At 39.9% G+C, this 24,212-nt stretch overlaps 1 protein-coding gene and 1 long non-coding RNA gene across 3 annotated transcripts; one reads left to right on the top strand and one right to left on the bottom strand.

Moving 5' to 3' along the window:
• Positions 1–1,653: 1,653 nt before the first annotated feature.
• Positions 1,654–2,138, top strand: LOC119492525. Its single transcript, XR_005207800.1, has 2 exons — positions 1,654–1,700; positions 1,739–2,138. It is a non-coding gene; the product is annotated as an uncharacterized LOC119492525 (long non-coding RNA).
• A 3,646-nt stretch (positions 2,139–5,784) lies between these two features.
• On the bottom strand, positions 5,785–23,271 carry scarb2a (scavenger receptor class B, member 2a). 2 transcript variants are annotated; one of them, XM_037777195.1, is made up of 13 exons: positions 22,774–23,270; positions 17,837–17,994; positions 17,534–17,681; positions 17,030–17,224; positions 16,108–16,199; positions 14,884–15,003; positions 14,298–14,476; positions 12,959–13,077; positions 11,522–11,595; positions 11,337–11,388; positions 11,097–11,249; positions 9,875–9,922; positions 5,785–9,545 (listed from the first exon to the last, which is right to left on the bottom strand). In XM_037777195.1, the coding sequence occupies exons 1-13, from the start codon at positions 22,894–22,896 to the stop codon at positions 9,414–9,416; spliced, it is 1,593 nt and encodes a 530-aa protein (XP_037633123.1). In that variant the 5' UTR covers positions 22,897–23,270; the 3' UTR covers positions 5,785–9,413. The 2 variants fall into 2 exon arrangements, with proteins under 2 accessions (XP_037633123.1, XP_037633124.1); XM_037777196.1 differs by lacking the exon at positions 9,875–9,922 and having other exon boundaries at positions 9,408–9,545; positions 22,774–23,271.
• Positions 23,272–24,212: the final 941 nt, after the last annotated feature.

Here is a 24,212-nt window from a genome sequence, read left to right as displayed (position 1 = left end):
TAAACATGTTCTAGTAGAAACCCCAAATACAAACATGAACCTGAAAATGAGCACGATATGTCCCCTTTAAACATCTCAACTCATATCAAATTATAAAAGCCTCTGAACACCCACACAGGTGTTTTCAGTTAATCTGGTTGATTAGAGCTCACCTGAGTAGAGAGAGGTCTAATCAACCAGAATAATTGACAACACCTGTGTGGGTTTACAGAGGCTTTAATTATTTATCCTTCCTCAGTCAGATTAGTTTTCAGAAACACCAGCAGGGGGCACAACAGACCATTTAGTACAACTTGATGTTAAAGACCAGTTTATCTGAACTGAGACTGGTAGAATAGTAAGTCCACACTTTAATTTAAAACATAATGAACCAAAAAAAATTAGCAAAGACTAAACCAGGCTGACTGGGATTCCTGAAGGCACCAACTCCATGACTTTGAGCTGCAGCAACAGTTAATGGAAATTCTTGGGGTTTTAACGGCATTATCTCCCTTTAAGCCTCTGTGGTTTTCCTTTCAAATGATAATCTTTCAAGTGGGTGGATATTAAAACATGCCCGGAGCTGCCTGCAGTTTAAACAACGTTGGATTAAAAAGCATTTAAACACACAGTCGTCGTTCACCTGGAGAGGAGAGTTTGTCCTAAGAATCGACTTGTTTTTGGGGCAACGCCTGGGTCAGAAGGTCACCTGAGATTAGCCACGTTTCCTGTAGATTTAAGGAGACAGTTAGCACATAATGTGTATGAATGTTATTAATAAAAAGCAATATGTCGACAGTTTTGGACTTTCTTGCCAAGAATTAACTATACGAGAAGATGATGCGGCTTGTTTCTAATTTACAGTAAAGATGAAGCTAACGTTATAGCCAGCAGCCGCTTAGATTAGCTTTGTTTTGCTTAGTCCAGGGGTCTGCAACCTGTGGCTCCGGGGCCAAAAGGGGCTCTTTAGCCCCTCTTCAGTGGCTCCCAGTGGATTTTAAAAAAATGGAAATTAATAGCTGTTTTTTGTTTACGTTTTCATTTTTATTTATCATTGTTGTAGGTCTATGGTACAACGGAGTATTAGGGCCACATTGAGGAAAAAGAATAAATCTGAGATTTCAAGAATAAAGTCATAATATTACGCGTATAAAGTAATTAACGTAATTTTACGTGTTATTTTCTTTTTTCTTGTAAAGTTATGACTTTACAGTCATTTCCAGGTTCATACTTGTATTGTGTGTTTCTACTAGAACATGTTTACATGCTGTAATGTTCAAAAAAACGTTATTTTCCTCATACTGTCTGCTTGATTATACCTGTATTCACCCTCTGTCTTAAACACTCCGTTTTAGTGCATTTCAATGGAATTGCGTTGCTAAGCAACAGTTTGGGTCCATGTTTACTTCCTGTCAGCTGATGTCATTCACATACACTGCAACCAGGAATAAGCTGGGACACATTCAGAATGTTTACGTTTAAAACCGTGTAATGGTCTAAATATTGTATATTTGTGACATCACAAATGGACAGAAATCCTAACGACTTGTTTCAAACGGACAATTTCTGAATACGGCCTGTGTGTATTTCTCTGTATATTGAGCGCTTTGATACTTTCACAGTATTTATAAAGCACTTAAACCTGCTTTATAATATAAGAGACATTAAAATCTTACTTTTTTAAATATAGGACCTTTAACTACAGTTGTCAGATAAATGTAGTAGAGTAAAAAGTACAATATTTCCCTCTCAAATGTAGTGGAATAAAATTATAAAACAGCATAAAACAGGAATTGCCTTCCCACTGCTTGTCACGGTCTTTCCTCTGTGACACCCGCCTGTAGTGAGTGTGTATATATTTATTAGGCTATTTCTGCCTTTTAATATATGAATGATGTGTGCTTGATGTGTTTTGGTTTTGCCTGTCTGTTTGGTCGTTTCCCTCCTCCCCCCCTTCTCGTCCTCTCTCTCCTTCTCACACCTGGACATAATCTGCAATCAGCCCACCTGCCTGTCACCTGCAATCAGCACACCTGTCTACCAATCAAGCCAGCTTCTCTTCATTAGGCCTACATGGTTTGTTAATGTGCCACGCTTCCTTCCAGCCAACCTGCATAACCAAAATCTCCTATAATAAAAAAACAAAACCTTTTCACCTACGTGTTTATCTGCATTTGGGTTCAACCACAGGAACCCTGCTGCTTTTCACATCCAGTCACCACTACCACCGCCACCCCCCAACATAGAGACTCACACGGTGGTGACAAGTGGAACAAAAGAAGAAGGCAGTTAGACGTATTTTCCAGTCGCCTATATTGGAGGAGGGGGGGACATCTATTGTTGATTGTCTGCAGGTGGTATTACAGTTGTAAAGCTGCTGGAGCTTTGCCTTAATGGAGACATTTGAATGAAAGATTTTCAGTAACTGGAGCGTCTCAAAGCACTTGCTGTGATAAATTAGGCACTCTGCTGAAGGCCTAACTGCGATTTTAGTAACATTAAAAGTGCACCACGGGCCTTAAAGGGAGTAATTAGTCTAATAGATGCCGTTAGATATTATGAATTTGTGGAGCTCAGTGAGATTTTGTCAGTTTTGAGGGCGTATAGAGCATTTGCGTTCATCATTTTAACCCAATATTTCCTATAAATTTCTCCTCAGTTAGCTTGTGAACTGACAAATAATAAATTATTTCATATTCAATATGTGACAAAGACTGAAAAACAATTGCTAAAAGTGACCGTTTTCATCATTTATTTGGAAATAATTCCACTGTCTATAGTTTTTCTTTTACTGTAATTTAACCCAAATAACTCTCTCCGGGAAATACTCTAGGAAATGATTGACAAATTGCTTAAACTGCAAAAACAAATCATTATCCAACCATCAGTCAGGAGAAAGGGCCTTACATGACCTCCACCGCTATTTGTGTGAAGCTAAAAGGCCTTCAGGGGTGAACCTTCAAGGTTTGACAAATCATCTGTTCCCACTGTTAGACAGAATCACATACACACTGTAGAGCGGAAACTATTCTGTCGATCAACGGGAAAATAATCAATTTTGATAATTAATTGATTTTTCAAGCAGAAACAGTGGAAAAAATGCCCCAAAATATCTGGTTTTAGCTTCTGAAATGAGAGGATGTGCTATTTTTCTTCATCATAAATCATTTTAAACTGAAAAATTGTGGGTTTTGGACTTTTGGTCAAACAAAAGAAGACATTTGAAGATGTCTCTTAGGCATTTTTTCCACTATTTTATTACATTTCATAGACCATAAACCATAACCACGGGGTCAGGAGATAAATCTAAGGGCTCATTAGATGATTAACAAGATGGGGGAGAAGAAAAAAAAACATGTTTCTGCTACACACATTATGTTTCACTGAGTTTTGCTTTTCATGGTGAAATATTGGATTGTTTTACCTCTTCAGGCCTCTAAAAGCTATTTCAAAGAAATGGTCTGAAAAGGGAACATCATTGATTTAACTACGTGCAACTTGTTGACACATGTATTGCGTAGGAAAGGGATGAAACCTATTCAGAATCTGCTTACTTTACATTTTTTTTTTTAAACCACACCAAACTCAAACATTGAGTCAAAAATACAAGACTCAACACTTAACTGCACTATTGCATCAGACTTTAGCGGCTATGAACGCTGCTTGTCCACACAGCATTTGTGTTGTTAGTTACTGTTTGTAATGGGGATGATAACGTCGTTGATGCGTCATGGTTTATAACCTTTTGAATTATTAATGTTTTCAGTCACTTTCAATGAAAAAGGCACAAAAACAAGTTGAGATAAAAAAAACACTTTACATAAAAATAGACTATTATAGTTTGGTTTCTTACATTTTTTCTGTTGTTTATGTGCATTAAAATGTTCTTTTGAGTGATTATGACTAAAAATGTTTCATTTCTTCTTGTCTTTTGGGTTCCTGGCAGCTTTATACTTTGTTAAATTGACAAAATAATAAGTCAAACTTGTAGCTGAGTTTGTTCTGAAAAGAAAAGATACCATTCATGTGGGATAAGGACAGTTCAAAAGGTGCTAAACAAAGACAAAAATGCACCTCAGAGAGTACAAGAAAGCACTTGTACGAGAATGAATGAATTAAGCAATGAGCAGAGAGCTGCAGTGTCAGCAAGCGTGAGCGTCGACGCTATTGAAGGTCGATCAAGTCCCAAAAAAAGTGAATGCTGTAGGCTACATCTAATGAAACGACTGTAGGAGAGAGTGCATACATGCTGATGCCTGCAGACCCTGAAACGATAATCTGAAGGCTGGAAACATACGATGTGAGCTCTAAGAAGAGTTCAGACGAGGACAACGTATAACCTTCACCCCCCGAGGGCCCAAGGTACAGCACCAACTAAGCACACATTTTACACCCGTGTGGATATGAGGATTTATGTGTTACAGCTTGTGATGAATGACAGAAGCGTGCAACCTCCTGCTCTCTCTTAAAAACCTGCGCTTGTTGAAGTTCAGCGGGAGGTTTCACATGTGGGAGAGTCAGAACTCTGACGGGTTTGTCACAAAGATATCTCGTTACTGTGCGTAAAAGGAGGGTTTTACCGGAATTTATTTAATGTTTATGCATAAAAGTGAGTCTAGAAAAAAGGCCTTGCTCTTTAATCTTTGTGCAATTCGTCCTGTTACTCACAAGAATAATAAACTTTATCTAACAACTTTGGCCTGAATGCTTAGTCATAGTTATAAAGGGAGTTTCTTCTACGAAAACATGTCGAGAGCATTTAATCAGACTCTTAAAAGAACAGATACGTCAAAGGACATCATAACCTGAATTTGATATGCAACTGAATAAGTAATTGTGACATTTAACCACTACTTAATGCATAATGTTGACATTTAAAGCTCAATATTTTGGGAAAATATGCTTATTTGCTTGCAGTCAGAGAGTTAGTCGCCACTCTCAAGGTAAGCTTAGTTTAGCATAAAGACTGGAAACTAGAGGAAACAGCTAAAATCTAACTTCTAAAACTCACTAATTAACAAGTTATATCTAGTTCTTTTTTAAACCATATAAAAACTGAAGTGTAAATATATCATGTTGTGGTTTAATGGCAGGTTAATGTGCCGCCAGACAGACTATTTCTTGGTTTGTTCCCTGGTCTTTATGCTATGCTAAACTAAGCTAAGCAGCTGTAGTGTCATATTGATTGTACAAACATGAGAGTGGTATCAATCTTTCCCCAAATATCAAAATATTCCTTTAAAAAACACTGGATTTATAGCAATTGAATATTTTACTTTGAAAATCAACTATCTGAATTTATGTGTGTTGGATTTTATTTTAATTTTCAGTAGTTTCTTTCAAGTTTTGCAACTTCATAAACCTTTTTTCCAGGTACATATTCACATTTCCGGGTTGCTCATCTGAACTTCTCTTTCTTATATCACATAATTGAAAGGTTTTTGAATATTGCAGTTTGATTTTTTTTTTTAAATCTTGACTTGTGAAGTTAAAAAACACTCAAGTTCTATTTTTAAAATCATACAACTAGAAATAATATTCTTTAAGTTCCAAAGTGGAGAATTTAAACCACATAGACTCAGATGGTTGTCAAAGTTAAATATTTCAATCCTATAAATTCAGTAGTATTTAAACTTCAACAAGAAGTATTCAGTATAGAGATTAAACTCAACAATAAGGAGTTTACTTGCTTATAATTGACATTTATAAATACATTCACAAGGCTCCTCTGGATTAACAGTTTTATTACCACAAACTCATTTATATTTTTCTCTCTGTGACAGTTATACAAAAGACAGCAGAAGACCGTGTGAACTTTGCACTTGACTGCAACTTTTATTTTTTTGCAAATACACTAGAAATGTTTACAAAAGCACTGTAGAAACATCTGTGCAGTGTAAATTATCAAAACTAAAAATTGGATATTACTTTGAACTCATTTTGCACCTCACATGACAAGAAGGATTGTCATTTTCAGCAGCAAAACAAATTAGTATATATCTCAAGAGGAAACGTCTGTTAGTGACTTCAGAACATCGAAACGGGGGAGATGCGGCTGTTACACCAAATTAAGGAAAATAATAATAAAAGGATGGTATGGCACTAGTGCTCATCCCTGAAGGAGGGCTTCATTCATCTAGATAGGTTACACAGCAACAACGCTTTACTTTACTCAGTCGTCAAGATAATCAGCCTTCCAGTACAAAAAAAAAAAAAAAAAAAAATCACTCCAGTTTGACAGAAATGGTGCATCTGCTCCACAAACACAAATTTACTCACACGAGTTCTCAAACACCCGAATCTTAAACCATTCATGAACACTCTTACAGACATTTTACAGGTCTCTGACAGCTCCCAGCGTGACATACTGGTCCATCTTTTTACACTTTGTTTTGTATTTTCAGTGTGAAAATAAATTGAAATGATCAAAAAATGAAATGCTGAATATTACAAAAAAAACTAAAATCAAGCTACCGCAAAAGGAAATACCTCTATACAACTAACAAAAATCACAAATTCAGGGAAAAAAAACAAAAGATACATAAATATTGTGTGGCCCCTTACAAAACAATGTATTTTACACAACTCTGTATTGCTTTGTCTTACATAATACTGAGATCTGCTCACAAAGAGCATTGATTACTTTTGTTTGCTCTTGCGCCGGGTGACAAAAAAAGCAATACTCATCAAACCAACTTGTGAAACAACTTTTTCTTGCCTTGATGTAAAGAAAGGCACATACACACATGTTCACGCTCACACAGCACTGCTGCAAATACTTCACAAAAAAAAAAAAAGGGTAGGCGGTGGTTTTGTGGCACAACCGTTATCACAGAGGAGAGTAAACACGGCGCTGGGGCAGATCTATGTAGGTTATCTTTGGTCAAGCAGGGACGAGCAGATAGGTTTGAAGGATTGGACTCAAAGGTCGGTGTAGTAGAAGTCAGACAGTGGAGGAGCAATGGCTCAGGTGTGTGTTTGAACAGATGCTGTACAAGCAACACACACGACTCTCGGGATTAAGGTCTCTAAGGTTCAAGTTTTTTTCAAAAGGTGGATGGACTGTGATTTTGCATGTAGGTGGAATAAAAAGGCCTTTTAGTGAATTGATTTAACCTTAAAGGAATACTCTCCACCACAGTGTTATTAATCCCAGACTCAGACTCCCGACACCGATCTTATTAAACGAAGCGGCTCACCCTATTTGGGCACCTCCAGTTAAGTTCACTACGTCTATAATAAACCCCAACGATATACATGTGATATGGTCATCTGCTAATAAGAGGAATGAGTGTGTTAAGTGTTTACAAAAAAGTGTTGCTAGTGATAACTGTAACTGCTAAATTCCAATAAATGGCAGCAAGCTCTGGGCTTTGTATCTTGTGCTCAGGTGTCAAAAGGTGGTTGGCAACACAGAAAGCATCTGTGGTTCAACCTGAAAGAGAACACGTTATGTACAACGTATGTACAAATACAAGTCCATAGGTTATGGCATTTTGTTTTTTAGCAGCAATAACAAATACAAAAGTATATCAAAAGAAGACACTCCATGTGCTGAAAAAGCAAGTAACACAGAGGCATGGATGTGTGTTCATTCACATCCTTCATAACCAATACTAACGAGGATAAACCTTTGAAATGTATTGAACAAGTGGACCACCTGCATTGAAATGAACAGGACAAAAGAAAAAAAACAATGAAAATACACAGGGCACATTTCCAGGCAAAGTGCAGGGAGTTTCCCACGTTGACAGTATTATGGCCTTAAATTCACTTCCCACTAGCGACTACCGCTGACGTGACGAGACAGGTGTGGCGGACAGAAAAATTAAAACACATTGAAACATAAGACAAACAGTGATTCAAGTGCTGTGTGCTGCGTTTTTGCCTGAATGCCTACAGCTCCCTGGCAAACTGAATGACTGCACAGCGGCGAGTGGTGCTCAGGGCTCCCTCAAAACCCCCAATGGTTCCACGTTTTTTTTTTTTTTTTAATAGTCACGGCACTTTGACAGTGTCTTTGACAGATCAGCTGTAAATATACGTCGCAATAGGACAAAAAAAACCTGGTAGCCTTGTGTGAGGACTGGTTTTAGCAATCCAAATTGTGCTTTCTCTAATAAGTAACAGTGTAGACGTGCAGGAGCGGTCGACACCAGAGCAACGTTAGTGTCTTTTTCAGCACACCTAGAAGGACTGCTTGCTGGATTTGGTCAGAGGTATCTCAACATTTCCCCTTTTACATATGTACAATAACGACAGAAGAGATTTCCAGCTTATTTGAACACCGTATGAACATAAAAGAACACACTGAACCATTATAAGGCAGAAAGCAGGTTCAAGTCTCCCTTGTAAGTTCTGTGGGTGTTTGTTTTTTCTCCTTTTTGTTTTGAATGTATTGATGAAGCCTAAAAAGGTGCAACTTTATCAAGCTACTGGTGGTAATAATTTCACAGCTAACTAGTCATCAACTTGGAAATATAGATGAATATTTTGTTTAACTAGTGTTCTGGAGAGGAGGAGGAGGAGGAGGGATCAAAATCACAAGTTTTCCAGATGTCTTTACACTGTGCCTGCATCAAGAAAAATAGTCGCCCATCAAAACAGGACAGTGTAAGATAAAAGTGCACACACACTTTCACTAACTGATACTGGAAGTGCGGTGTGTGTGTGTGTGTGTGTGGGTGCACTAATTCGTCTTAGGAAAAAAAAAGGCAAAAATTGCTATAAATAGTTTGGCTCAGTGTTTTTTCTTCTATCTTTTTTTTTTTTACAAAAAGCTTGCTAAGATATGCTAAGTTCAGTTTGTATTAGCAAGATGTTATCCTCTGAGCGCAGGAGCTCAGAGTTTTGTCCTAAGGATTCAGTTTACGGGGGATTATTTTTGTTTTCTCCTCTGATGGAGAGGACAAGAATGCGACGGCGATGACACCCACTGTTGTTCGGGTGAATACTAAAACCCTCTTTGAGCAGTTGTCAGTCGGCAGAGTCTGCTCGGTAGATCATGCATCCGTGTGCGACAGCGGCACCTATGCTACCGTGTTCCCTCAGAAGAATTACGGAAAAAAAGGCTTGTCCTGGCCGAACCCGCCGAGAGTCCCTTCACCTTTAAGGTCGACCAGGACGGAAACGAGGACTAAAGAGTATGGGAGTTTGTTGTTGCAGTACGGCAGGCAGTTGAGGGCCATGCTCAGCAGGTCGAGTAGAGGAGGACAGACAGTCATAAGAGGGCTCAGCGAGAGGAGCAATGTCTTTGTTGACTAAACATGTACTGGGGCTTGTGTCCCACCCCTATCCTCCCCACCCCCCACCCCTAATATAAGTGAAAATTAGCCCGCTGTGTAAGCAAACCCCCCACCCGTGGTAATGTAACGCCCCTGTGCTGCTCCCTCAGCCCCCTTCCTGAGCTCCACACTTGGGGAGGGGATCCTCGATCAACACTTCTGGGCCTCCACTGGAGACATGGCAATGTAGGAGCCGTTTCTCATCGGCTGGTTGGCTGGCGTTTCTGACGGCTCCTCGGGTTTGTCGCTGACCTGAGTGTAGGCCGTGTCGTCTTTCACCGTCTGAACGGGAGGACAGAAAGTGTTAGTACGAACCATCGCAGTGGCAACACGTCTAAATACTCTTTATATTTATTAAAATGTGAATAAATGCTGTGAGTGAAATGTTCACAGTAAACCACGTCACTATACTGTATATATTCACAACAACAACAACCACCACCACCACAGAAAATATAACTTCAAACGTAAACTAATTACACTGTGAGGTGAGAACTCAAAAAGGTATATCATGTCCCATAAAAAGTTAATTAAAAAATTATAATAATCAGAGATGATGGATAACAAATTAAAAAAGGAGAATAACAAACAAGGCAAAAATGAAGACTTACAGTAAAAGAATGAAAAGCTTCAGTAAAATCAATACGTTTTACTTCATTCTAAAACAGAAAAGGAAAAAAGGGGGGGGGTTACAGGAAATTAAAATTAGAACATGGTTAATACAACACTTCTTCACATTGCAATTAAGCATGTTTTTAACACAATGCTGAGCTAACGGTCTAAACTGTAATGCATGTGTGCATGCTGAAGGAACAGTTTGACTTTTTTTGGAAATATTCTGGATAAAGCCAGGCTAGCTGTTTCCCCCCGTTTCCAGTCTTTAAACTAAGCTAAGTTTACCGTCTCCTGGCGAGTATTTAGCATACAGGCATGAGAGTGGTATCGATGTCAAAGACTGTATATTGCCAAGATGTGAAAGTAAATTGTTCGTCCCATTGCAACGCCCAGCAGCAGAGCTACGCTTCTGCCATTTTGAACTGAAAGCGAGTACCGGACGCCACTAAAAAAAGTGCCGTACAAAAGTAAAACAAAATTATTTCTATTCCATTGTCATATTCTACCGAAATGGCCTGTGTTGAACAATAAAATATTATAAATATAATATGCATTTTCAGTCCAAAATAGCGGCAGCAGAAATTTCCTCTCTTGGCTTCTATACTCTTTGTCGATGTTCTCATCCAACTCACAATAAAAAATTGTGAACATTTTCCAAACTCCAACAAAATATCAAACTGTTCCTTTCACAGGCTGCAGGCGACTCTCTGGACAGTCAATAACCTGAACTATAATCCTGCACTACGAGAGATAAGAGAGGTGATCATGTGCTGAACATTATTCTCTGGGCTATTCCAGTTCAATGCTCTCTGCTACTCTATACCGCTTAGCTAGCTCATAGCTACACTGACCAAAAGAGAACTAAGATCCTGAATACAAAGATGCATCGACTGTTAGAAAACATTCAGCAAGAAAAAAAAACATTTGATCCAAAATTGTGGAAAAAAAGTGCTCATGCTGGCTTTGCTGTGCAGGAATGTGTTAGTTAACATGCAGGTAGTTTTGGGTTAAACCTGCAGCAGCTCATTGAGGAAACTGTTAACCATGCAAAAAACCCACTCAAAAAACTACAGCATTTACTGTGTCATATTCCCACTATCTAGTATCAGTACACTGTGAGCTAATGTCAGTGGGTAGCACACGCGTTTCACACCAGGGCAACTGTATGGATTAATACTACAGTTCAGTCCACAGCAACGCAAGGGGCAAAGCTCCTACCTCCTTCTGGCGGTTTCGGCAGAACAAGACGACGAGCACCAGCAGCAAGATGATGCCCAAACCCACGATGAGCAACGGGAAGTTTGACACCAGAGTCACGATTAGGAGCATCGTTCTCATCTGGGATGCAGAGTCATCGTCTATAGTCGCCGTCTAGATTCCAGAGAGAGAGGATTATTGATTTGTGATTCACTTCCAGGTTATGAGAACGTCTCAGACTGTGCTGAATGAAATCCTCACCTCATTGACGAACATGATGGGGAAAATGGTCTCGTTGATGAACTTGGTTTTGCTGAAAGAGCAGAAAGAGAGAAAGAGAGAGACACGGAGGTCAGACAGGACATCTGGCTCAACATGCGGCCCAAAATGAGGACACAAGTGTGTCAACAGCGAAATGGGTCAGAGTTTGACAAAGTTCGACTTACGGGAAGCCTTGGACTCTTTTCAGGATGATGTTGAGCTGAGCTCTCTTGCAGGCACGAATGGGAACCCCTGTGGTCTAAAACAAAGAGATAAAAAGACGTTATTTTTAGAAAAACATTTTTTTCCTTTCTCACATATTGAAAGAAAACTACTGTCCCAACTTTTACAATGTGGCTGAATGATTTAATTAACTATTAACTAGTTGTTGCCTCTTTCCTTCATTTCTCTCCGCAGTTCATTTATTTTGTTGTTATTGCTGTTATTACTGTACTGTTTTCTATCTACCTGTATTACACATCCTTTGGCTTTATAATTGTTAAACTGATCAACAACTGATGCATGTCATCTGTATGAACCAAACTGCCCAATAAAAATCACTTTGAACAAAAAAACTGACTGACTTTCATATTATATTTTATGTTTTTAGGTCACTTTCTTCAATTATTTCTTTGGTCTTTTATTGTTGTGTACTTTATTACAGTATGTATGTATGTATAGTCACATATTGATATACAAGCAGAGGTATTACTATTGTGACGACCGCTGCCTTTCCCTGTCAATCTGTTTGCCATGCTTCCCAGGTTCCTGGTGGCAGGGGGTCGTTACTGCCAAGTGGGAACACCTGGGCTCCACATCTTAATTATCCTTACTTGACCACTTTAAATTACTTGATTTGGTTCAATAGAGTGCTGCAGGAACGAGTCCTAAAACCAGGAAATGAGTTAGCATTTTAGCACATCCGGTTCTCTGGAAGTCAGTGGGTTTTTAGTTAGATGCCTGAAATAAGGTCTGTGGTTAACATAAGCTGAAGATAGTTTAATGTTTTGTTCTACGATATAAAATGTATCAGTAAATGTGTCTTAAAAAAGGCGGTTGCTAACAAGTGGCTAAATGAGACAACTAAACGCCATCACGCCGACACATCCTCCTTTACAGCCTTGTGGTGTATACACGCGCTCATGTGACCGTGGTGTAGTTTGTTTATAGCTTCACGTTAGCTTTTTACTTCTGCCGATTGCATTCACACTTAAAAAAATCATAAAAGTGGTGTTCATTTCTGAAGATTATCTTGCTGAACAAAATGTGTAAGTATCATAAACTTCTGTTTGCCACAGAGCTTATTTTCTGCAATAATCTAAAACCCAATGGAAGAATCTCATTGGCTTTTTGTCGAAGGAACCAGGGCGATGCTAACTTACTGGTTGGCCAACAAAAATACATTATCCCTGGAGCACTCTGTTTGGTTTAATTTAATCTAATAACATGTCTTTTCCTTGTCTTGTTTTCGTTGTTGTGGCCACTCGAGCCGGGTCACAACGGTATGAATCAAAACAGCTTTTGTCATTTAGATAAAGACAGTCATTAACCAGCAGCTCAAGGTTCAACACAGACGCCTCCGCATGGCTCTAAACTGTTGGGATATTAAGTAATAGTCGTACCGGTTGCAGGTCGAGGTACGTCTCGTGTTCTTCCTTGTTGGGGCTGAGCCCTTCAACAGCATTGATGTACTTCGGGTCCGCTTGATAAAAGTGGGGGAACGACACCACGATGGGAGCACCTTGATGGAAACAAAGAGAGACAAACATGTCAGTGAGTGTTCGTATCCTGACATGACTCTAAACAACAAGGGCTAAAAAAAGATTAAAGAAACGTGAGATAAGATAAAAGATGGTATTTTTATAGAGGTACAGATATAGTGATAATGTGCAGCAGATAGTTGGAGCGTGTGTGTGAACCTAAATAATGATTAACTGACACAGTAAAAACAAGAGTGCTCCTGCAGCACTAAACACATATTTTATTTATTCACTTAACCGTTCAATTGTACTTTCTTTAAAGTTATATTCCCAAATACAAAAAGGTCTAAATACTGTTTTAAAGTTTTCTCCACACTGCAGGGAATACAAATTCAGGGGGAGAAATGCTGAAACCTTTATTAATTTAACATGTTGTGGCCTAAAAGTAGTCAAATTTAAACATTTTGAATCTAAAAAATACTGGAGTCAGCCTTAAGAATACTGCTGCTGTTGCTAAAACTGACAATTAAAAAAAAAATTGAGGTTATAAGCAACATTATATTTTCTATTTTGCTCTAAACCGCTGCAGCGGATGTTTTTACACAAATTTAAGCAGAAATTTAAAAATTGTTCCATTTATGTACAAGCTATGATCAATCATATAGAAAAGACACTGATGGTTTTATCCTTTAACCACAGGGGCAGTTTCACAATGACATCACTTTGCACATGACATGACAACAGGGCTGGGCTGTGATTGGCTCTCATAGAAGCATCACAAAAGTCCTTCCAATCAGACGCCTTTGCCTCATATGAATCAGACAAGCTGATGCAGACAGCCAATCAGGTTTCAGCACATACATCAATGCATATACTTGAGTGTTTTCTCCCACTAGGACTGTATTGTAGAGCAAAATCACAAAAAATAAATTATACAAACTGTGGTTACAGTAGCATATCTCGGCTGATACCACACTCTGTCCGTGCTCATGTGTCAAACCTTATCAGGAGCAATCACACTCCACTCAATGACCACCATAAAATACTTCAATGGCCTCCACACACAGACAGCACAGTTAATCATTGAACCGTGTATTGAGTAAAAATCTGGCTCAAACAGCGGGCATGTCAGATACCAGGCAGGGGACGTGGCTGCTGGCTGAAAGGACATTTTTTTGGGGGGTAGAAATAGGGAGGGGGAACTGGGTAACTGGGTCAGACTCTCTGGCAGCAGCGGGGGAGAAACAGGGCAGTCCCTTACCTTCTCGACAAACGCTGACTTTAAGCACCCCGGTGCCGAGACATTCTCCAGCCGGCACACAGAAGCCTGCGTTGGTGGGGTTCTCTTTGGGGTTCATGAGGACGTCGTTAGGGGGTGCGAAGCGGAACGCCTGGATGCCTTTCACCTCCACGTCTTCCACATAGGCTAGATGGATAGACCTATGGAAAGAAAACAAGCTGAGTGACTAATTTAGGGAATCATAAAGTAAGAACTACGCACTAAAGAGCCATCAAGAAGAAGAAAATAGCCGTTATCGTGTTCTTATTTTTTTAATCTTCCGGGCCGTTAGGACTATAAAAGTAAATAAGTGTCATGTACAAGACGATCACTTCCTGTGTATTCATTCCTTAAAGCCTCCCATGTCATGCTCTCGATGTTCCCATGTGTGTTTTGAGTTAATTGACAGCCTTATCAGAAGTTGTAATAAACCACAGCTCAGGTCCTTATCAGTGGGTCTGTAAGCATATTGTGTATGACTCAGCCGCAATTTCCTGGGAGTTCTGGTCCTCCTCGCCCCGTCGTGATGCTTCGACTGTAAACAAATTTATAACCAACACGTGCATACCTGCAGAGATCAGCAGCAAAGATGTAGAGCAGCTCGTTACGGTTTATCAGAGGGTGGAAGACCGCGCCGTCCGTACCGTTGATCATGTTGCTCTGATTGGAAGACCACCACGACATCTCCCTGTCGATTAAGAACAAATATGATGATATTAGTGTGGGGTGTAGCTGCAAGTAACTCAAGTACTGTACTTAAGTACAATTTTGAGGTACTTCGACTTGACTATGTTCCTTTTATAGTTCTACATCACCACAATTCAGAGGAAATATTGTACTTTTTTACTCCACTTCATTTAGTTTACATTAAATAATTGCATTAGGGCTGCAACGAATGATAATTCCCATTACCGATTATTTTCTCAATTTAATCAATTTGTCTGTAAATTAGTGAAACATGACCACTACAGTTTCCCCAGAGTCCAAGGTGACGTCCACAAATATCATGTTTTGTCTGACCAACACCCAAAAAGACTGAGTTTAATATGATGTATGACAAAGAAAAGCTTAAAATCCTCACATTTGAGGAGCTGAAATCAGTAAACGTTTGGCATTTTTGCGTAAAAAAAGGACTAAAACAAATAATTGATTGTCAAAATAGTTGCCGATTCATTTTCTGTGGATTTACTAATCGCTCTGGTTTGCAGTTCCATGGAGTGATTTCTCTTTTACTTAACTGCTTGAGGCTGAAATGTGATGTACATTTATCCAATATTTCACAAAAATGCAAAGATTTTGAACAAAATCCCCCAAAAATTAAGACAATATGTGTAGCAGAACATTTGTTTTTCCCTTCTTTCACACCAAATGAATCAACTCACAACATCTCAGATTTGTCTTTTGACTCACAGAAGCCACTTTTCTGCAGAGTGAGTACTTTTACTTGATTCTTAAAAGTACATTTTGTTGCCAATACCTCTGTGTTTTACTTTTTACTAGCAGTATTTCTTACACTGTTGAATAGGATCTGAAATCTACCTCCACATGCTGATTGCATTCAAAGTACAAAGTCACTTTGGATTTCCAAATATTCATTTTGCAATAGTGTCCTACCTGAAGCTAGGAGAGCAAAGGCTTTCTCCTTTGGACTTTCCAATACAGGTTGTGTAACTATTGTAGTTGAATATCATGACTGGGAGGAAGTGGAGGCCATGTGCTGACAAGAGAGAGTTTCCTATCATTGAGGAAAGCAGGAAAAAGGGAAAAACATCTGTGTGATATGAGTCTTTACCTCATGCCGTTCCACGTGTCGATCTTGCCATAATCCATGTAGTCCTCCTCGCCGGTGTGGAACACAAACTCTCCTTCATGGGTGCCATTTTTCTGCGGAAGACAAGACGAGGTTCAGAGAGAGCTGCTGTGAGTGAAGAGTCAGAAACAGTGTTTCTGTCTGTTGACAAAGGACGATGGGAATTGTGAAAGAAATACTGCTTTGTATCGGTTACCATTAGCATTCGCCCCTTAGCGTATTCTCTTACACAGTACGGCATTAGTAACCGATTAAGGAGCACAAAAACAAAAACAATGTTGGGCATTTGCACATAAACTCTTTTGACTTGAGAGAAAACTACACCGATATTTTAGTTGATTAATCTGCAAATTATTGTCTACAATAATCGATAAATCATTTTGTCTTTTAAATGCCATTAAATAGTGAAAAACTACTTATACTTTCTACAATTTAATGTCTTCAAATTGCTTGTTTTGTCCAACCAACAGCCCTAATCCAACAGATACTCAGTTTAATATCATATATGACAAAGAAGAGCATCCAACTCTCACATCTGAGAGGCTGGAAGCTGTGAAAAAAAAATCACTGAAACAATTATAAAAATAGTTTATTTTCCGCTGACCAACTGATAACTTAAACGACTAATAGCTCAATTAAAAAAATGCTGCACTCAGGATCACAAGGCTGCCGTTGTCACGGCCTGGGGTCCAAGATGCAGACGTTGCTCTATAAACAGGAAGTACAAGCATCTTCCATCAGCATGTGGCCAATCTCACTTCTCGTATAGGAGACGCTGCCGAAGGCTCGTCTGTTGCTTTAGTAACCCCTAACAACCAGCACGCAAACACGCTTACTTAAGGTTTTTGAACTACAATAACGTCAAGCGTGCCTCTTAAAATACACTCAGCAAAGTGAAACTCACCTTCCACATGAGACCAAAATATTCGTCCACTTCGGGCTTCAAGGAGTGGACCTTAGTGAGAAGAGGGTCTTTGAAGCCCCACAGAACCTCGTGGACGGTGCGGGCCATGAACACCTCGACGCCCAAGCTGTTCATGTACATGGAAACCAAAGTTCGCAGGAAGAAGGAGTAGGAGTTCAGCTCGCTCATGATCGCCTGAGGACGAAATAAACAGTCAGGGAACGGAAAGATTGGCTCCGATTGTTTGCAATACTTGATGTCTTTTTTGTGGAAAATCTCATGGTTCGTCTTCGCCTGATGCGACTTGGGTTTGTATGTTCAACATCTCAAAATGTCACAATAAAACTCAGAGGACAATGGCTTGGAGTGTGTTAGGGGAATAACGTGAGAAAACAAAAACACACATGCCAATCAAGTGACTTAAACTCAAATCTCAGGGACATGATTACTGGCTGCAGCGGGTCATAATAACACACATTATCCTGTCCAGACACGATGTCTTACCACAAACGGGATGTTCACGGTCCTGATGATGTCGACCTCGGGGTTACCGGCCGACTTCTCGGGCACAAACACAAAAGTTTTGGGGTTGAGGGCGTAGAGCTTGGTGCCGTTCTCCAGGAAGGTTACGTTCTCCCGCGGCCTGTACTCCCTGGTGTGGAAAGGTCAGTTAGTCCAGATGTCTTTTGTTTTGACACAATGAGATGAACGAGATGCAAGAGGTCTTTCCTTAAACAGGACTTTGGCTAAAATGATAACCAGTTTCCATCCCTATATATTACACACATTTACAGCTGCAGCGCTTACCTGTAAGTGTAGGGTCCGATCTGTTTAACAGCTGCCTTCCCGCCTGCCAAGAACACCTCCGGATTGGTCACATTGAAGAAGTAATACTCCATATACACAGGTGGAGGGGGATTCTTCCACGCTTCAAACATTTGGCTCTTCTCTGTCAAAGTTATTTCCTGTCAACAAAATAAAAGAAAAAAAGATTCAGATTAAGAAACAGCTTTGGTACTCAAATTCTACACTTTTGGTGGAACAATGTTTTGTTCACATTTGGGCACTTTCAAAGCTCTTCACTGTTCTGAATGAGTGCCATCTGAGAGCACACATGGCACTTTTTCTGCAAGGAGCTGATGCCGGGTCAACCCCCCTCCCTCCACCTCCCTCGAAACCCAGAGGGAAGCAGTGAAAAGTCCTTCATCGCTGCAAAAAAAAAAACCATCAGGACAGGCAGAAAATTTCAGCAAAAACTGCACCCAGTCTCTGACCTCAGCAAGCCTGGGCATGGATCTGACTGTGTGGGCTACTCTTCAGCCAACACAACACAGCTACGTGTTGCAATAATAAAACATCATGACTTCTCAGCAGCGTTAGACGTCACACTACACGCTGGATGTCAGGTGAGTTTTTGTATTCAAGCTACGCCTGCCAAAAGCAACCACAAAAAGTAGAACATGGTTTCACTCTGAGTGGTCTCACAGATGTTTTGACTGATCGTGTGGAGAAACACAACCAAGTCGGTAATAAGTAACCTTGTATGACATAAACCTTGCTGCCACATGTCTGAACATGAGCAACAGAAACCGTTAGCTACATCATTCAGCTCTAAAAGCTTCCAGTATGTTGACTGAATATGTTTGTTACCGAAGGAAATAAAAAAGCTTTTCCTATTGTTTTAAAAAGGGTGTATTTCTAAACTTGGTAAAGGATAAATGAGCCACTTCCTCTCGTGTCTTTTTCATAAGGAGTTCCTGAAAACCCTTCTGTCTCCAGAGTACAGCGAGGCGCACTTGAGGGAGGCTATACATTGTCTTCTGCAATCAGCTGCCGTTGAGAAAATGCAGTTTTTAGGTGTGGCCAGCACTTCCTGTTTGGGTTTCAACTTCCGACGTTCAAACATGTTTTGCTCTATAGAAATTGTTTGCTGCGTTTTGTGTCATCATCTCTCCTTTGCTGCTTTATAAAAACTTGTGTTAGATCTCAGAATAGTTTAACCAAAATATCTACTTTGATAGTCTGAGGAGAAACGAAGTATTCAAACACACTGCAGCTGGGAAAGAAAGGCAAATTTGGCTGATTTGGGTATGTGATTACATACCCAAATTGAGTGGTTTAACTGTTCCAATCAACAGGCCAAACCCCAAAGATATTCATCTTACAATGATATAAAACAGAAAAAACGCAAATCGTCACATTGAAGTGGATAATGAATTCATTAACTGACTATTCGTTGCAGCTCCAGAGGGGTTTGCTATTGTGTTCAGCACTTGTAGTGTCCTTTGCATGTCTGTTTTTGATTCATAATAACAGAGAATTACAGATGTTGCATTGCACAATCTCAGATTCAACCCAGGAGACCATTACAGTCATATTAAAGCACTGAATTACCAGATAGGTTGACGTCACAGCTGCGTAACTTCTTCCAAAACGAGGAACTTGAGTTATTTAAGAAGTGGGATTCTCCTGAGTCTTCAGGGTCATTTATTCTGCCTCTTAATTAAGAGCTGTAGTGAAACCAGGTAATGCAACAGAAGTGCATGACTGTCATGAGCAGGAATTGTATGACACATTATGCCAAACCAGCAGGAGTGACATAATATGTTCCCTTTTGAAAACAAAATGCAACCCGTCATTTTTGAAACAGGCTTTCTGTCTCATTTGGCTTTTCCCCCACAGCGTTACATTCGACTGCAGCCTGCATGTTGTTTGCCCACCTTGAACAAAGGTCTTTCAAATGGCCTTCATCAGAGTTATACGGACATCATTTATCTCTCAGAAAACCAACCTTGATCTATCACAAACAGAAAAACAAGTGAGGGACAAAGTGGAGAGGTTTGTCAGTGTAATCAAAATACAGTCATTCGCCGGTGGAAAGGCTGAATGAGTTAGACTAGGGACTCTAACTAAACAAAGTGAACCGGCTCTTTGCCAAACACCCTCAGGCGCAGCTTAGGAGCGGTGTGACAAGATCCTGCTTTGAACAGCATGTGGGGAGAAAAGTTAAAAAGGAAAAACACAATTAAAAACATGAAAATCCTTTTCATAAGTGCCCCCCCGTGTTGAGGACTCTGCATTGAAGCGGTGGCACATTTTGAGCTAAAACACACTGTGTTTTGCCGGTGTGACCTTGTTCTTGAACGCTTCAGAGCTCAATCAGTCATACTACCTTGAGAGAAAGTCTCCTCTCCCAAACAGGGCTGAGAGGGAGTGGCATGAGTGGGGTGGTTTTCTTTTTTAGTTTCCTTGTCTGAGCAGGACGACTCGGGATAGGCCGGGACTGGAACCACAAGAACGAGGTTGCTCACAGGCAGAAATCATGTCCCCGAGGCCAAGAAGTCTGTGACATTCCTTGCATGGCTTTAAACACTGAACTCCCTCCACACCCAGCTCAGACATATATTCTGTATCCTGGAGGTCCCAAACAACTAGGCTACATCATTATTACAGAGACACACACTCGAACACCAGATTAGGTGGATTTTTGGAGTCAGTTCAGTATGTCCGGGGCCCGACTGATTCAATGGGAAAGACTGTGGCTGAAGAGGATTAGCTATGCTGTCATTTCGTGTAATCGCCAGCCACATCAGAATTACGTTCCCCCGGTTGATGAACTTTGACTAACTCTTTTAATTTGGGTCCCCTGGGTCGGTGCCGTGATTCAGAATGAGGCACAAATGAGCCCCCCGACCTAAATTTAACTACAGGAGGGGGAAACCGTGTCAGGGAGGAAGCTGTTTTCTTCTTCTTAAGTAGGAGGGGAGCGACTTTGAGAAGAAGCAGAGAGATTTTTTAAAGCACAGATTATGGACAGCGTGATGCATGTCAGCAAGAGGAATGTGAGGTATTTTAAAGGGAAGAGGGCAGCAGTGGGTGGGATATGGTGTCAGCTGCCAACACCTCCCGCCCCCTCCATCACCCCTACATGCCCTGAACTAGAGCACCAGTCCCCAGAAATGTAGACATGTAAATTTAAACCCAGCTCAAGTCAGAAATAAATGATTTGACCTACTGTACTCCAAAATGCCAACATGATGGTTAAATCATTACAAAAAAATGTCAACTTGCTCCCTAAAATGAATCCTGTGTTTGCTTTAGTTAACTGACTAACAGAGTTCAACTGGAGATAGGGAAAGAGCTGCTCAAGCTTTCATTGATTTTGTGAATCACTTTTATATGAATCAGCGGGGTTGTAGTGGGAATTCCTGTACATGCAAATACATAATTTGAAGGACAAACCCCTTATATTCTCACTAATTTTGCCTTTTTAAACAGCTTTTAAATCACCATTTATCTGTGTTTAAAGATAAAGACATATTTGTCTGGTTTAATACAAGATGCATGTATAACTTCAGCTACAGATCCACCAGTGGAAGTCAGGGACTCCCTCCTGACTCTCCTGTCCGCTCACCAAGACTCCCTTCCCCCATTCCTTCACACCAGCACACCTCCCCCCTACCCACCGTGCGTCCCCGCCGGTTGAGATTTCTACTACTACTACTACTACTACTACTACTACTACTACTACTACCGGTAACCCTCTTCAGAATAATCAACCATCATGAAGTCAGTATATCAAGCCAGTATCAACAGAAATGTGTCACCGGGTCATGCGCACAGACGGCACCGGGCAGCTTCAGGATCAGCCAGCAGAATGAACACATCGTGCCTCATATTTCTCCAGACTCCCATTCATTCAATAACAAGCTGACTGAATCCTGTGATGACTTGTCAGATCATATTAACACTGAAGAGCCGCAAAGGAATGTGGAAGGAGATATAAAAAGAAAAATGCTATAAAATGAGGGTAAGGTCATGATAAACTCACCTCTGAGAGTCACACAATTACAGTTCCCCTTGTGGGGAGTTATAGGGGATTTCTACCTGAGGCAAGGCATTTATTTATTTATTTAAGGTAACAAAATATAAATGCTGATTAACCATCATGTCTTAATGCAATGTTGGAACAAAAAAAGCTATAAAATGAGGGTAAGGTCATGATGAACTCACCTCTGAGAGTCACACAACCATAGTTCCCCTTGTGGGGAGTTATAGGGGATTTCTACCTGCGTTGATTTATGTATGGTAACAAAATATAAATGCTGATTAATCATCATAATGCAATGTTGGAATAAAAAAAGCTGCACAAGCATGTAATGGGACTTAAACGCTGCACAGCCTCGGATCATGCGGATTCATGAAAGGGGGCTGAGCTGCAGAATGCAGCAAAAACATACATTACTACTCATGCAATACAGCTCAAATTAAGACATTTTACACACTGGGGTGATCTTGTGACCCTGCATGCATGTATATAGCCCACTACCAACCACACAGTGACATGCTGAATGATGCTGCATGATTGACCACTGCAGAGGAGAAATGCTTTAACATTTAAACCCCTTGAAGTGTTAACTCAGGGCGTGTTAATAGAATAAAACATCTCTGTTATATATCAATAGATTCAGCATGATGACTTTGTCAGAAATACTTGAATGTCATTCATGTTTTTTGTTTCAGTCATATGGACTGGTGATTATCATCAGAGTGATTTTGCACAGGTTGTAGTTTTCAATGCAGTACTGTTCTTTAACACACTTGATGGTTATCTTTTGTAGTAATTGATGGGTTTATGCATGCTGTGTTACAAAACAGTGGCATCCTAATCAATGTGTGGAAGAAAGAAAGGAGGGGACAACATTGGAAATTGTTTTTTAAAGAGAGAAAGCTGCACAACTCACCTTTTTTAACCGGCTGTGGATCAATGTTTGGAAGACTTGAGCCACGACCAGGGCGATCCCCACTATCAGGAGGTGAGCGCACACGATCCCGGTGGCGTAAATGGCACAGGATCTCCGAGTCATGATGCTGTCTTCTCTCGGGGCAGATTTAAAACTTCACTGAAGTCGATGAGAACTTCCACCCCACAAAAAAAGATAAAAAACTATAGTGTAGGATGGTGAGATTTCAAGATCCGCCGTCTCCTGAGCAGCAGCAGCAGCAGCAGCAGCTGGGTGGTTCAAACTTCTCTCTTCACCGCCCAGTGGAGGCTGGAGGAGGGTACAAACAAAGAATAAATGTTGGCACTTTTCATCCAAAAAATCCCAGATAAACCTAAAGATAAAGAGGCAGAGAGAGAGCGAGAGGACTGTGCTGCTCGGAGGCGGCGTTGAAATGAAACAGCTGCTCTCAGCACATCGTAGAAGAAGAGCTAGTCCTCCTCCTCCTCTTCCTCTTCCTCTCTACGCATTAATGAACTCACTCAGGCGAAAAGCGTCGTTTTGGGGAGGCTGCATGGGCGGTGGGTGTGTGTGTTTAAAAACACAGACAGAAAAAGCAGTAGTTTTTTTTTTGTTTTGTTATTTCAAAATAACAGTATACATAGTAACAGCAGAAAAAACATTAAAAACATTTACATACAAAAGCAAAACATAAACAAAGAGATGTGACAAACATACAAAGGACAGAAACAGAAATGAAACAAAACCAACATAAAAAAAAAAACACAATAAAAATAAATAAGTAGGTAGATAATAATAATAAAAACGACAACAATTTCCCCTAAAAACATTAAAGATATTGCATACATTCTGATTTTGACAATGAATGTATCAGAATCAGAATCAGAATCAGAATCAGAATCAGAATCAGAATCTGATTCTGATTCTGATACATTCATTGTTTTCCTTGCTTTTTTAGTTTTGTGAGGAAGAAATTGTTGACAGATATAATTCAATTTCTCAGAAAAGGCAATAGTGATGGTGCTTTTACTTACATGACTGATGTCACCATTTAAAAAAAAGAAAAACCCCAATATTCCTAACACTTAGTTTCATTTTGATTGTGTCTATACAAAAAAAAATATATTTTTGGGAGGTATATGGTTGAGGAAGAGTTGTGATAAGGGTTGTGTTAAGGGTTGGTTTATATCTACTTTTTTAACTCCGGATGGATATGTGGGTTGTAAATAAACTTGGGGATGCTGTTCATATATTGAATTTGGGATGTAAATAAACCTGGGATAGTTTATATATTATATTATATTATATTATCATTCTATGATATATGAGTTATTAGAGGAGAAGTGAGAAAGGGGTATAGGGAAAGTTTTACTTCTACCTATACTCCTTTTTTGGACACTATAACTCTTGTTTTGTTTGTTATTATTTTGTATCTGTTT

Source organism: Sebastes umbrosus, chromosome 8 (genome assembly GCF_015220745.1).
Source record: "Sebastes umbrosus isolate fSebUmb1 chromosome 8, fSebUmb1.pri, whole genome shotgun sequence".
Lineage (NCBI taxonomy): Eukaryota > Metazoa > Chordata > Actinopteri > Perciformes > Sebastidae > Sebastes > Sebastes umbrosus.
Note: the sequence above shows the minus strand (reverse complement) of the source record. Positions and strands in the feature narration are given on the sequence as shown.